Source organism: Podarcis raffonei, chromosome 16 (assembly GCF_027172205.1).
Source record: "Podarcis raffonei isolate rPodRaf1 chromosome 16, rPodRaf1.pri, whole genome shotgun sequence".
NCBI classification, from domain to species: Eukaryota; Metazoa; Chordata; class Lepidosauria; order Squamata; family Lacertidae; genus Podarcis; species Podarcis raffonei.
The window spans coordinates 3,830,666-3,846,561 of NC_070617.1; the positions used below are offsets into that span (position 1 = coordinate 3,830,666).

At 46.1% G+C, this 15,896-nt stretch overlaps 1 protein-coding gene across 2 annotated transcripts; it reads left to right on the plus strand.

Moving 5' to 3' along the window:
- Positions 1–3,847: 3,847 nt before the first annotated feature.
- Positions 3,848–7,543, plus strand: MLLT11 (MLLT11 transcription factor 7 cofactor). Of its 2 annotated transcripts, none has more exons than XM_053369006.1 (2): positions 3,848–3,975; positions 7,101–7,543. In XM_053369006.1, exon 2 carries the CDS (start codon positions 7,107–7,109, stop codon positions 7,389–7,391), a length of 285 nt encoding a protein of 94 aa, XP_053224981.1. In that variant the 5' UTR covers positions 3,848–3,975; positions 7,101–7,106; the 3' UTR covers positions 7,392–7,543. The 2 variants fall into 2 exon arrangements, with proteins under 2 accessions (XP_053224981.1, XP_053224980.1); XM_053369005.1 differs by lacking the exon at positions 3,848–3,975 and adding an exon at positions 5,274–5,297.
- The last annotated feature ends 8,353 nt before the right edge of the window (positions 7,544–15,896 follow it).

The window sequence follows — 15,896 nt, forward strand, 5'->3', positions numbered from 1 at the left end:
ATATTACTTTCTTTTGACCCCAAGTGCTCAGAAGAAACCTGCCCAAATCTTTCTACAATTTCTATTTTCAGTATTTATATTTATTTACTTGATTTTTTTGGGGGGGGGGTAGCCCCTGTCTATGTATGCCCATGGCTGGTAGACTGCCTCTAAGTTTGGAGGCTCCTCTGTGTCGCCGTTTAGGGACAAATCTGGGCTGCCGGTTTTCTCAGCGGCTTTCGGGGGTTCCTAGCCCTGCTTGGATTCGCCGGAGATGGAACCCAGGCCTTTTGGTATACCAGATAAAGTGCTCTGCCGCTGGGCTGTGTGGCCCTTCTCTTAAACAGAACAATAAGATTCCAGTCCTCATTGTTGCGAAGGAAAGGGCTGGTTTAAACAGAAGCTGCCCAACATATAATTTAGTTTTGCTTGGTAAGTAAAACGTAAAATTGCATAGAAATCATTAAAATGATTGCCATTTATATTCTAATTTTAGTAGTAGAAGTATTTAGCATTAGCTGACATTTTCAGAAAGTAAAATTAAAATTATTTGGTTTTTCAAAAGCAGTTGATGTGCTTCTTCGTTGAATGTAGACTTACCAAACTAGGACATTCACTAGCCTTTAAAAGGCCTCTCTTATCTGAATTTTCATTTTTCACTTGGCTCACTAAATTTCTTAAATGTCTGCTTCCAATAATAATATTGTTATTACAGCTGATTTCCAAAATCAGCCTAACCCTTTCCATGTTGTTTTCTTGAGTAGGCCCACTGAAATTAACCAGGTCTATGAAGTTCAATGGTCCTACTCGGAGTAGGGCTTAAATTGACTGCAACTCTAGTACGATATATATGCATGTGGGATATTTTGCAAATATTCATCAACAGGATAGAAGGTTGCTTACATAATTTTTTTTAAAGGACCTCATGGAATGCCTCTGAGCGCATCCAGAGTGCTTCTCCCCCTAAAACATAGGAAGAAGCAACCTGAAGGCAAATATTGAAAGCGTACACAGAGCAACGAACAGGCTTCTCTTTTTGTTTTTGAAGGGATGAGATCCCCTCTGAGGGTGTCAAACGACATGGACAGGAAGCCGTTGATAAAAATAACACCTGATAAAAAAATAACATCGAATAAAAAGCAAGTTTGTACAATTACTTATATTTAGATTCACAACCGCTATGCGTTACAAATCTTCAAGGCCGTTTTCTAAAAAGAGATTACTCTTCCTAAAAGGAGGCTATAAGCAATGAGATTACGTCAGCATGAAACACGACAGCTCCCATAATTTACCTCTTCTCGAGTGCTCAAAAAGCATCCGCTGCTGAAAGATTCATGAAATTGAAGAAAAGCTGCGAGGTTGTTCCGAGACCTGCTGAGCAATGTCTCCCAGGAGTTTTAAAAGAACACGTCGTATCCATTGCTGGCAATGCTACAGGCTCATTCAGAAGAGGTTATTAAAGCATTTCCCCGTGACGGGGAGTTCCACAGGCTTCCTGAAAATGCCAGCAAGGTGTAAGGATGGGGAAATGTGTCAATTTCAGGTTCTGTTTTTATTTGTTTCCAGTCTTCAGTCTCCCATATTTCCACATTAGTTTGGGTTTAGAAAAGAGAGGGTCATGTACACATTTTATTTCTCCCGGTCTAGCCTGCCTCACAGGGTTGTTCTGTGGCTATGATGGAGGAGGCCAGAATCTGAACTCCCTGAAGGCTGGTCGGTGCGGACTGGCTGTCTGCAGTCTTCCCCAGCCCTACCTGGAGATGGAGCGGACCTGGGACCTTCTGCATGCAGAGCAGGTGTCCTACTACTGAGCTAAGGCCCTTAAGTATAATATCAAGTTTCTAGTCCTCATAGTTCCAAAGAAAGTCCGGACTTGGACAGGGACATAGGAAGCTGACTTACACTGAGTCAAGCAATTGGTTCATCTCGTTTTTCCTTTGCACGTTGCTATGTGCAAGGACTGAGCTAAAACCTCCCTGTGACTTTCTCCCCAAATCATAGGCTGTTTTTGTCAGTTTGCTCAGTAAAGTGTCATCTTTCACTCCAGACTGTGTTATTTAAGTTACTTTTCTAACACAGGAATCTTTTTTTTAAATGGTGCAGAGTTCTCTGGCAAGAAGAGTTGATTGCTAAACAGCTTTGGGAATTGTAGTTGTGGGAGAGGGGACAGAGAGAGGGTTCTCTTAACAACTCTCGGCTCTCTTGGTGAACTATAGTTCCCAGGATTCTTGGGGGGAAGCCAAAGTCTGTTAAAGTGCTATAAGAGTGCTTTAAATTTATGGTGCAGGCAGAACCAGGCTCCTTGCCTGAAGTGCTGGACAGCTGCTGCCTACCAGTGTGGACAATATTGAGTTAGATGGACTGACGGTCTCAGTTAAAGGCAGTATCTTAAAAAGCAGAGACATCACCTTGCCGACAAAGGTCCGTATAGTTAAAGCTCTGGTTTTCCCAGAAGTGATGTATGGAAGTGAGAGCTGGACCATCAAGAAGGCTGATCGCCGAAGAATGGATGCTTTTGAATTCTGGTGCTGGAGGAGACTCTTGAGAGTCCCATGGACTGCAAGAAGATCAAACCTCTCCAGTCTGAAGGAAACCAGCCCTGAGTGCTCACTGGAAGGACAGATCCTGAAGCTGAGGCTCCAAGACTTTGGCCACCTGATGACAAGAGAAGACTCCCTGGAAAAGACCCTGATGCTGGGAAAGATGGAGGGCACAAGGAGAAGGGGACGACGGAGGATGAGATGGTGGACAGTGTTCTCAAAGCTACCAGCATGAGTTTGACAGAACCGGCCCTGCTGTGGGGGCCACATTTGTAAGAACTTGATTTTTCAGTGTGGCAGCACCTGTGGAACTCCCTGCCTATTGACACCGGGCAGGTGCCTTCGCTGTGCTCTTTTTGGCACCTGCTAAAAACAAACCTATCCAGATATTTAGAATCTTAATATGTTTTTTTTGTTTGTCTATTGTTACCTTATCTTTCCAAAAGCCTTATCCATTGCTGCTGTTAATTTTTTATTATTGGTAACTTTATTGTTCCATCTTTCTTTAAAAACTGCTTTAAGGTTGTGTTTGTCTTTTTAACCATCAAGCAGTGTGTAATTTCTATTCAATAATTTGCAATCAGAAGAATAGGATGGATATATGTATGTGTGTGTACATGTGTGTGTGTATATATAGTTAGCCTTGGTGAAGACTTGACGTTTTTATCCCCAAAAAAGTTTTTGATTGCGTTTCCGCTGAAATGAGGCTGCATTTTAATGTTTTAATGTTGTATTTTAATCTTGTTTTTTAAGCTGTATTTCAATCAATTGTTTTTATATTTGGTGTTAGCCGCCCTGAGCCTGGTCTTGGCTGGGGAGGGCGGGGTATAAATAAAATTAATAATAATAATAATAATAATAATAATAATGTTTGTGTATATATTCTGGCCTTTGATACTATAGATGATAGATAGATAGATAGATAGATAGATAGATAGATAGATAGATAGTATCATAGGCCAGAATAAAGACGTGTGTCACCAGCGTTCATCTTTCTCTGTTCCTCCACACCGTGCATCATAATTGCTAATAATGCAGCAATTATCTAATCGTTGCCGTTTTAAACACACACACACACACACACACACACACCCTGCTCCTGGCAAGCTCACAGAGATTGCACCCACCATGCATATATATGGAAGGAAAATCTCCATGGCTTCAGCCTCCTTCCCCGACTGAAAATAGAAAATTCTTCTTAGAGCTGATTCACTGGGGCCGCTGCAGTCCCTGCGATGAAGGCTTAGGAGGGGCTGCATTGCGTGTGCGCAACAGAGACAGACCCACACAGAGACACGCACACGCAGCCAGACAGACAAAAGCAGGAGGGGAGAAGCAACACACCATCTGCCCATCTCTCTGGACCACTAGAGATCTCTCTGTCTCTCCTCCGGCACAAAAGGCATCTCCTTCTTCTGTTGCATCTGAAGCCCCTTTTGGTCCTTCTCTGAGGAAGGTAAGGAAGTGTCGGAAAAGAAAGAGGGTATTTGAAATATATATTATTTGGAGGGAAATGGGGGGGTGTATTTTAATTCTGGTGGGTTTCTTCCATCTTCCACTTGTCCTTTAAAATAAACAAATAAATCTCGCATTGTTATTAATCTGTTCAGAGTTAGCATCTTCCTGCATAAAATACATTTTGTCTTCTTTTTTTTAAAAAAAGGCTCATTCAGACCTGTTAAGCCTGTCTGGAGGGTACGCTGGGATTGGAGGGGATAAATGTCATAATAATAATAATAATAATAATAATAATAATAATAATAATTGTATTTATACCCCGCCCTCCCCAGCCAAGACCGGGCTCAGGGCGGCTAACAACCAATAATAAAAACAAGTTGATTGAAATACAACTTAAGAAACAAGATGAACATACAACATTAAAACATTAAAATGCAGCCTCATCACAGGGGGAGAAAGGAAAATAGAAAGAAAAAGGGGGAGATATAGATATATAGCTATAGATAGGTGTTTAGAGTAGACTGATTGAAATGAATGGACCTAAGAACGCCACCTTGATTAATTTCCATGGGTCTCCTCAGAGTAGGGCTTCTTCTTCAACCCATGTCATCGCCAGCCACCTGTTCAGTGTTAAAAACGTTTAAAAATGCTAATTTGGTCCTCTTTATTGAAACACAACCCTTCTCTGACCACTCCCTTGTTGTATGGAGAGATGCAGATATTTTTAGAAACCTGAAGAGGCGATGGTGGTCCACAAATGAAATGGTCCTTGAAAATGAAAATTTAAAAAAGCAGGTTTTTTGAAACAACAAGGCTGCAATCCTAACCAAGTCCACTCAGAAGGAAGTCCCATTTAACTCAAGGGGGTTTACCCCCAGGTAAGTAGGGTGAGGATATCAGCCCATTTGATGGCTCTCTCTCTCTCTCCACCTCCTTCCCACTTATTAAATTAAGCAGGTGGTGATTCGGGGCTCGCAGAGCCTCTTCGGTTTTGATTCCGCCAGTCATTTGGTTCCTTTCAATAAAACGATTATCCGGAAATAATGTTAGAAGGATGTGTCTGCGTACATAAAAATATCCACGCACCCACCCCCCCATCTTGAAGAGGGGGCTATTTTCAAAACGCAGATGTCTGCCACATGCCTGGGATGCCACACAAAGGTCTTTCAGAGGAGCCAGCACACTCACACAAATCCCCACCCCGCTTTTAAAATTAAAAGTGATGTAATTTTTCTTGGGAGCCCAGAAAGGCATTGAAGGCAGAGATAGATATAGCACAGCAGGAACCAGGAGATGGCTCCCTTGAAGGAAAACACGGAGGTGCGTTGCATGCGTACAATTATATTTTTCAAAAAATGCACACTTGGGTGAGGCGTAACCTCCAGATTTCAATTCCTTTTTCTTTCTTTCTTTCTTTTTTTAAAAAGAGTGAGTTTCTAGAAGCTGAGATATGAGGCAAAATGGACAGGCACTGTTCTTATTTTTGTGGGGAGGCGAGGAACTAGCCTGCGCTCCCCTCTTTCGGAGTTTTATTTTTGAACCCCCGTAAAAGATCTTTCGCTGCCCCATGGGAGTGCAGTCTTGCTAGCCAAGGGCAGCATGTCTGAGAAAAGGGAGCAGAGAATATTGGCAGAGAAGGTGCAAAACGGGGCAGGCTGGGGGGCAGCCCCTGCTTGGATAATGGGTGGATGGGTGGATGGGGAGGTGTGCTACTGCCTGAAGAAAGGAAATCTCCAGACTGAGAGGTGGGGCAGTGAGGAGGGAGGGGGCAAAGGACATGTGTGGTTGGGGGTGGGAGAGAGGGCAGGTACCTCAGTTAAGACCCACCCAAGGGTGTTGCTGTTGGGTGTGGGGAGAAGAACTCACAGCCGGAGGAGGGATGGGCCCAGACCTCAGGGTCCTGTCCTCTCCCCCATGCTTTTCAACATCTACATGCAGCTGCTGGGAGAGATCATCAGGGGGTTTGGGCTGGGCGTCCATCAAAATGCAGATGATACCCAGCTCTACCTCTCTTTCAAATCAGAACCAGTGAAGGCAGTGAAGGTCCTGTGTGAGTGTCTGGAGGCGGTTGGAGGATGGATGGCAGCTAACAGATTGAGGTTGAATCCTGACAAGACAGAAGTACTGTTCTTGGGGGACAGGAGGCGGGCTGATGTGGAGGATTCCCTGGTCCTGAATGGGGCAACTGTGCCCTTGAAGGACCAGGTGCACAGCCTGGGAGTCATTCTGGACTCACAGAGGTCCATGGAGGTGCAGGTCAATTCTGTGTCCAGGACGGCTGTCTACCAGCTCCATCTGGTACGCAGGATGAGACCCTCCCTGTCCGCTGTCTGTCTTGCCAGAGTTGTGCATGCTCTGGTTATCTCCTGGTTGGACTACTGCAATGCGCTCTGTGTGGGGCTACTTTTGAAGGTGACTCAGAAACAACTCATCCAGAATGTGACTGCCAGATTTGGTGACTGGGAGCAGCCGCCGAGACCATATAACATCTGTCCTGAAAGACCTACATTGGCTCCCAGTACGTTTCCGAGCACAATTCAAAGTGTTGGTGCTGACCTTGAAAGCCCTAAACCAGACATAGGCAAACTTAGCCCTCCAGCAGTTTTGGGACTACAACTCCCATCATACCTGACCACTGGTCCCATTAGCTAGGGATGATGGGAGTTGTAGTCCCAAAACAGCTGGAGGGCTGAGTTTGCCTATATCTGCCCTAAATGCCCTCATCCACCCCCATCGTTCAGCCCAGAAACTGAGGTCCAGCTCCGAGGGCCTTCTGGCGGTTTCCTCCCTGCAAGAAGTGAGGTTACAGGGAACCAGGCAGAGGGCCTTCTTGGTGGTGGCACCCGCCCTGTGGAATGCCCTCTCATCAGATGTCAAGGAAATAAACAACTATCTGACTTTTATAAGACATCTGAAGGCAGCCCTGTTTAGGGAAGTTTTTAATGTTTGATGTTTTATTATGTGTTTATATGTGCTGGAAGCTGCCAAAGAATGTCTGGGGCAACCCAGTCAGATGGGTGCCATTTAAATAAATAATATAATTATTATTAGCGACATGCCTACCGCTCAGTCCCCCCAAGCGTTCCCCTAACAGAAGATCCCTTCTTCCTCTTTTCTTCTCAGCAAAAAATGAGGGACACAGTCAACTCCCAGTACGACTCCTTCCTGTACTGGAAGATGCCCATCCCAGAACTAGACCTGAGCGAGCTGGAACACCTGGGCTTAGCTGAGCTGGTCGCCTACAAGCCCAAGGGAGGCTATGGCAGCTTCGCAGCAGAGCGGAAGAAGCAGAACCGCAGCATCTCCAACGGGGAAGACGACGGCGAAGACACCAGCCTCCTCCAGTTCAACAGTTTCAATTTCTGGAGGGCCCCTATACCCTGCGTCGGCCCTTTAGATTTCGACCTGATCTGAGGCCGGCGCAGCTGGGCTGCTGTCCTTTAGTGTGACGAGTGAGGCGGCTAAACCTTTTGTCTACACCCTTCTCCTTCCGACCAATTCCCCGTAGTGTTTTATTTTTCAAATTGTACGGCGAGGTTGAATTGCAAAATTGCTTCTGTTGGTGTCGTCTGCCTGTGTCTCTCTCCTTCTCATGTTCTGTCTCTTATGTGTTTTCACGGGCAGGGAAGGGGACTGTGGTTTGCAAAATTGGGACTGAATGTATTTATTGGCTGGAGGGTGAACTGCGTCGAGAGGCCCTGAGGTGTGCCCACGTTCCTGTTTGTGGCGATGGCAGCCGGAAGCGTGCGGGGAATTAAGCGAGGCATTTCCACACCCCCTTGATCATAAAAATGACAGCTGGGTGGCTTTTGAGGGGATCGCAGCTAGGATCTGGAGCAGGAGTCGGCAACTAAGCAGCCTGTGAGCAAATTCCGGCCCATGAGTCTTTGGCCCGTTGAGCTGCAAGTTCCGTTTCCTTCTTCCTTTTGCCAGCAGCCACTTCCAGAAAGCGTGAAATTACACATCTTGCTTCTGAATAACTCGAGAGGGATAATTTGTGTGTGTGGGGGGGTTGGGGGGTCTGCGCTGCCACTTCCGGGTTCAGTCAAGGGGGGAGGGGGCGCCAAAAAAGCACCATTTCTTGGGGGAGGGAGGGAGATGTGTAGGCCAAGATGAAAGCTCAGCTCCTGGATGGGTTTGAGATTAAACTGCAAAAGAAAAGAGGTGTCTTTAAGAGCGTTTGTGGTGGTGATTTCATAATAACCACAAGAGATTTGCGCACCTGGAGATTTATCGTGCACCAAGCAGAGGCGTTTGGCTGCCCCCCGCCTTGCCGCCCCCACAAGTACATTATCAAATTACAGCTTTGTCTTTTAAGCAGCTGCTGGGGAAACAGGATTGCGGTTCAAAGTCAGGAATCAGGACGAATCTTATTTTATCAGCTGGAATGTGGAATAAGACGGGAACTGGGTAGGCTTATCGCCAGTGGCCCTTGGAGCGGGAATCATAGATGTCTACTTACAGATTTGAAAATAAGGGACCAGCAGCCTTGAAAATAAGGGACCAGCAGCCAAAATAAGGGACCTGCAGCCTCACCTGTTCCAGGCACTCCAGTCTTCCTGTCCTCCTGCAGTCTGATCAAACTCATGCTGGTAGCTTCGAGAACACTGTCCAACCAACTTTGTAACCAGAGGTTCAACTGAATAGCATCTGAATCACATGCACCACAAGGCCTATGCAGCCTCAACTTAAGATGGCTCCCAGGCCTGGCTTTGCACTACAAAGTTTGGAGCAGCACATGCAACAAAATGGCGTCCAGCATTCAAAAACCTCCTCAGCTTGCATTAACTAGCCACACACAAGGCATGCAAGCTCCACCCCCCAGTCGTTCTTAGACTTCTTATTGGGTGAGCAACACAGCCAAGCAACACAGTTGGAGCCTCCCTCCTCCCTGGCTGGCAGGGAGGGAGGGAGAGGAGCTGCTTCCTTTGAAATTTAAGGGACATCATTTAAGGGGCATTTAAGGGACATCCATCAATAAGGGACAGCAGTGGGACATGGCGCTGGAATAAGCGACTGTCCCTTCAAATAAGGGACACTTGACAGCTATGGCGGGAATGCCTCTACTCTCCAACCGTAAAACAAAAAGGGAGTGGATTTTGGCCGACTACAGCCACAGTCCACAGCAGGAGTTAGCAACTAGCGGCCCGCAAGGGAAATCCGGCCCAGGGGGCAATGTGGTGCTAGGGCAAGAGGGAGTGAATTGGGTAAATGCTGCCATGACCTGAAAGTTAACAGCAGCCAATATTATAAACACTGTTGCACCAACCACCTCTCCACTTATCCACAGACCAGAACAAAGATCCAGGTTTTTCAATAACATCATGTGTGGAGACTCAGGCCTTATCATGTGACCTGCAGTGGCCCATTGGCCTCAGGCGGCACATCCCTGGGAGCGGCGCCAGTCCCTGCCGCTCTCATTCCCCGAGCCGGAAACCTTAAGAGAGCCAGTGGCAAACTTCTAAAGTTACAGATAGATATAGATAATTTATTACGGTTGGAGACCAGCTTATAAAACACACTTGGGGGTACAATCCCAGAAGGAAAACAAACATTTAAAACAATGTACAACAATAAATTTGAAATTTATAAATGCGATAAGCATATAGACACTTAAAACTTTAAGATAAGCTACCGCAGAGAGATGACCCAGTCACCCATGGAACTGAGTTTGGGGATTTTCTTAACGAACTAGGTTCGGTTAGGGGATGGTCTGCGCCTACAGATCTGTACACAGAATCTGGCGACCATCTGGGTTGTCTTATGATCTTTGCCTAACAGGAAAAGGTCAAATCTTTTCTTTTTCGGGAGGTCAGCAAGCCTCACCAGCAGGGGATCAATGTAAAGGTACAGTATTCTGCTTCCGTTCTGGCACAGCAGAAACAGTGGCATCAGGTTCCCGCTGGGTCTGGGTGGCTGGGAGGCCGGGAGGCCAGCAGCAGGGGGCGCCAGAGCCAATGGCAGGAATAGCCAACTCATTCCAGTTTTGTCCCCATCCTGCTCCTCCGCCCTGCTGAGTTCTCCAAGGAGCAATGCTGAGACTATGGAGAAGGAGGGTTACGCACCAGGGCGACCCCCTGAATTGGTTGTAAGTTAAGTGGGGAGGTGGTTTGAGAGGCTGTCTGAAGGTAAAGACTGAGGCTGGATGTACACACAGGAAAAAAATGCTATAGATATGGCAGTGCGTCTTTTCTGGAGGTACGCAGGGGTACACATACCTCTAAACATTTTGTGAATCTTTGTACTTTTGTCCATTACCTGTATTTATTTCCCCCGATTTGAACTATAAAATGGTGATTTTCTTGAGTCAAAATGAGAGTACCCCTAAACATTTTTTTTAAGCACTGTAGATATGTCAGAAATTATAACAAAGGGGAAAAAACCTCTTTGTAAAATCACATAGAAAGGTTTTCTGCTCTACAGCGCCATCTGGTGTCACAGTGTTATAACACATATAAAACGCTTTTCCTTTACTAATGTAGCTGAGTTGGGTGCCAGAGAAAGTTTTAAGGCAGCATGACTGATGCTGCTGCACTGGACGCCGCAAAAATGCTGTGGAACGGTGGTGGGTGCTGAATTTTAGCACTGCACGGTCTGCTGCTGAAATGTGAGAGCCCAACTTCTGCCACTGTTGGTCAGTGTCCCCTTTGCCCAAACACACCGATGAAGAACAATGCAAAACCTTGGATGTCCACATCCCTGATCAACGTCCGTCCAGCCTCTGTGTAAACACCTTTGGTGGAGGGCAGCCGGCCACCTCCCATTTGCCCTATCGAACCAGCCTCCATTACGTGGTGAAGGATATTATCCCATGGGCAGAGTTGGGATAATTCACTGCCAGTCTGGTCGGGTTCTGCAGAATGACTTGGACCAGCCTGGTCGTGATAATCAGAGGACCAGACAGTGAGGGATGGGAGGAGATCCCACCCGAAGGCACCGGGTTTGGGAGTCGAGTCTGGAGTGTGCGAAAAAAGAGGAAAGGAGGAATTCAGAGAAAAGGAGGTTTAGAAAATGATTGAAAGGGTGTGTGGGTGTGTAAAAAGAGAGAGGGGAGAGTGTGGCAGAAGGGGAAAGAGAGGAAAGATAAACAGAGAAAGGAAAAGAAGGAAAAGGGAGTGGAACAGAGAGAATAATAATAATAATAATAATAATAATAATAATAATAATAATAGTAATATTCTGAAGGAAATCAGCCCCGAGTTCTCCCTGGAAGGACAGATCCTGAAGCTGAGGCTCCAATACTTTGGCCACCTCATGAGAAGAGAAGACTCCCTGGAAAAGACCCTGATGTTGGGAAAGATGGAGGGCACAAGGAGAAGGGGACGACAGAGGACGAGAAGGCGGGACAGTGTTCTCGAAGAGACCAGTATGAGTTTGACCAGACTGTGGGAGGCAGTGGAAGACAGGAGTGCCTGGCGTGCTCTGGTCCAGGGGGTCACAAAGAGGCGGACACGACTAAACGACTAAACAACAACACAACAACAATAATTGTTATGTACTGAGTTGAATAGGATCCAAACTGCAGCAGTCTGATTGGTCCTAGAACAATAGGATCCAAAAGGCAGCAGTCTGATTGGTCCTAGAATAGGATTCAGAATGCAGCAGTCTGATTGGTCCTAGAACAATGCAGCAGTATGATTGGTTGGCAGGAACTACCCAATCATGCTCCAGATAGAAGTGAATCCACAACCTGATTGGCTTACAGTAGAATTCCGGAATTAGCCAATCATGTGCAGCCCATTGTGTAAATAATGTATATAAAGCAGATACTTTGTGGGGACATTCATTCATTCCTCCTCACCACTATGAGCTGAATAAAGAGCATGAAATCACTTTGCGACTCTGAGTATATTTCAATAATAATAATAAATTTTATTTAAACCCTGCCTTCCCCGGCCAGAGCAGGGCTCAGGGTGGCTAACACCAGTAAAATCACAGTACAAAACATAATAGGGGGGAAATGGGGGGAACCCAATTTAAAATACAGGTTAAAATGCAATTTAAAATGCAGCCTCATTTTAAAAGTAGCCGATAAATCAAGACCATAAGGGGAGGGAAACATAAGGGTCAGACTGTGCCTTCGCCAAAGGCCTGGTGGAACAGCTCCGTCTTGCAGGCCCTGCGGAAAGATATCAAGTCCCACAGGGCCCTGGTCTCTTGTGACAGAGCATTCCACCAAGTCGGGGCCAGTACTGAAAAGGCCCTGGCCCTAGTTGAGACCAATCTAACCACCTTGTGACTTGGGACCTCCAAGGTGTTGTCATTTGTGGACCTTAACGTCCTCCGTCGGGCAGATCAGGAGAGGCGGTCCCGTAGGTACGTGGGTCCTAGGCCAACATGCAGCCCCACATGGATTTTCCTCCCCAAGGGAGAGTGGCCTTTGACTCCCCAAGGGGCTCCTGGCCTACACAAATCCTTTGACCACATCCCAAACTAAAAAAACCCCAGCTTCTGTTAATCCAGCCTGTGCCAAGCCAAATGAAAAGGCGGCCTGCCCGTATGTCTCACGGAGATCCGAGAGAAGAATGGGACTTTGAATACGCGAACAGTGCGCATGCATCGCGGCCTCCCAGCACTGGACAAAAGCCTCATTCAAAAGACAGCAAGATGCCTGTTCGCACCATGCAGACTTTGCTCAAAGCCAGGCTGAAGGTCTCATCGATGGTGGTGGCCGCTGGCGAGGAAAACACATGACCTAAGGCCTCAAACGTAATAAATTGCGGGGTGTGGAGGCAGGAGAGAAGGGGAGGCACTGTTTCCTTAGAAAGCGAAGCCTTTCTTTTCCCCCCCAAATTTTTAAAATTGATTTTCCAAAATTTTGAAACAAACAAACAAACAAACATATATCTTAGTTATACTTAATCCAAACTTAGTAACATTGTTACTTGACTTCCTCAAATTCCCCCCTAGCTGAATTTCAGTGTATATCATCGTAACAGTTTTCCAAAACCAATTTTCTCATGAAATTAACTTAATCACTTAACATCTTTCTTTCTTTTCATTTTAACTTTAAACATGTTATTCTCTAACATTGCATATTTGAATCCTAAGCCTATCTGGTATTTGCAAGTTTTTCCAATTAAGTTACCTTAACATATTTAACTAAATAGTCTTTAAATTTCCTCCATTCCTCCTGGTAGTCCTCCTCCTTCTGGTCGCGGACTCTTCCAGTCAGGTCGGCTAGCTCCGAAAAATCCATCATCTTCATCTGCCATTCCTCCACTGTTGGGACTTGTGTTTTCCAGTTCTTAGCTAACAAAATTCTAGCTGCAGTTGTGGCATACAAAAACATCTTTCTTGGGCAATTCCAAACCTGTTATTCCAAGAAGAAAGGCCTCTGGTTTCTTAAATGTATATTTCAACATTTTTTTCCAATTCATTATAAATCTTCTCCCAGAAGTCTTTCACCTTGGGGCAGGTCCACCACATATGATAAAAGGTACCTTCTTTTTCTTTACATTTCCAACATAAATTATCACTGTTATGATATATCTTTGCCAATTTTACAGGGGTGAAGTACCATCTATACATCATGTTCATAATATTTTCCTTTAACACCATACATGCAGTGAACTTGACCCCTAGAAAGTGAAGCCTTTCTTTTGGGGGGGCAGTTTTGACGCCTTTGAGGGATTCATCGGATGACGCCCCTGCTGCTGCGCATCGCCGCGGCCTCCGTGTACCGGGTGGAAAAGTTTCCTGAAATGGACAAGAAGTGGAATAAATAAGAGTCCTTCCAAATCTCACAGTGTGCTGCTGCATGGATAGTTTAAGTACATTTCATGAAGTTTAATCCTAAAGGAAGAATCGCAGGTAATAATAATTTATAATAATAATAATTTATTATTTATACCCCGCCCATCTGGCTGGGTTTCCCCAGCCACTCTGGGCGGCTCCCAATCAAATGTTAAAAACAGTACAGCGTTAAATATTAAAAACTTCCCTGAACAGGGCTGCCTTCAGATGTCTTTTATTTCCTTCACATCTGAAGGGAGGGTGTTCCACAGGGTGGGCGGCACTACCAAGAAGGCCCTCTGTCTGGTTCCCTGTAACTTGGCTTCTCGTAATGAGGGAACCGCCAGAAGGCCCTTGGAGCTGGACCCCAGTGTCTGGGCTGAATGATGGGGGTGGAGACGCTCCTTTCGGTCTACTGGACCGAGGCCGTTTAGGGCTTTAAAGGTCAGCACCAACACTTTGAATTGTGCTCAGAAAAGTACTGGGAGCCAATGTAGGTCTTTCAAGACCAGTGTTATGTAGTCTCAGCAGCCACTCCCAGTCACCAGTCTAGCTGCCGCATTCTGGATTAATTGCAGTTTCCAGGTCATCTTCAAGGTAGCCCCACGTAGAGCGCATTGCAGTAGTCCAAGCGGGAGATAACTAGAGCATGCACCACTCTGGTGAGGCAGTCTGCGGGCAGGAAGGGTCTTAGCCTGCCTACCAGATGGAGCTGGTAGACAGCCGCCCTGGACACAGAATTGACCTGTGCCTCCATGGGCAGCTGTGAGTCCAAAATGACTCCCAGGCTGCGCACCTGGTCCTTCAGGGGCACAGTTGCCCCATTCAGGACCAGGGAATCCTCCACACCTGCCCGCCTCCTGTCCCCCCAAAAGAGTACTTCTGTCTTGTCAGGATTCAACCTCAATCTGTTAGCCGCCATCCATCCTCCAACCGCCTCCAGAAACTCACACAGGACCTTCACCACCTTCACTGGTTCTGATTTAAAGGAGAGGTAGAGCAGGTCAGTGGGCGGACTGGCTGCCTTGAGTACAGAAGGTGCCAGGTCCCCAGTCACATCTCCTGGTAGGACTGGGGGCAATCTCCCACTGGAAACCCCGGAGAGCTGCTGCCAGTCAGTGTAAGCAGTGCTGAGCTGGATGGACCAATGGTCTGGCTGGGGATGAGGCTGCAAGTCGTACATTTAAAGTACCTCCCTATTCATGAATTATGGAAATTGTAGTTTACCATTGTCAGAGCCATGGTTCCCTGCACCTTTAACAATTGCAGGTTGAATGAACTTCACGCCTGGGGCAGCAATTGTAAATGTGCTGAGCTAGATGATTTTAATTTTTTTTTTATTTCTTCTTTTATATCCTATATCTATTTAGACAATTTATTTCCCGCTAATTGTTATTGCCTCTAACTGGTGCACAAGGTACGCAGCGTAAAGAAAAATAAAAATAAGTCAAGCCTCTAAAATCCCATAGGATTTAAATTTTTAATAAAAAGAATGCAATGTAAGAAGTAATGGGAGTGGTTAAAATACAATTAGAAGCCAATGCAAACATTTAATGCGGCATCTCCCCTCGGGCCATTAGTGTGGAGTTCGCGAAGCACAGCCTGGGACCCCAGAAGAACGGAATAAAATAAATTTAAAATGACTTTTTGAAAAATATCAACCAATTTAGATTCATACTAACTATGGCAAACCAGTGCAAAAGAATGAAGCAGTAATTCACGAATAACATCTCCTCTCTGGAGCAGAAATATAAGCTGAAGACATCAACGTTGAGGTTTTTGGGCAGATTTTAGCTTCGAAAACCCTTAGGAAAAGTCACCAATATTCAAATTGCGACTTATCGCCATAGAGAAGCCCGCGGCTAGAGCGGCTCCATCGCTCAGCGCCCATAGATTCTCAGTCTCCAGGGCGGTCTTCAGTCTTACCATAGAAATAAGAGGGATAGAGAGGAAGGAGGAGGGGGAAAACATGGCCGCTCCCCATGGAGGTGGCAAGTGATAGAGCGTCCGAGAAAGTCCTCGGTTCAACTATAGCCGCTTACCATTGTACCACAGAGATGGCGAAGGGTAGAGCGGCAACCCCTCTAGGGAAGAGAGCGGAAGGACGCACGTCAGAGGAAGGGGTGGGCTTTCCCTTACGTACCGGATATATCCATTGTGCGACGCTCTCAGGCTTCCTCCCTC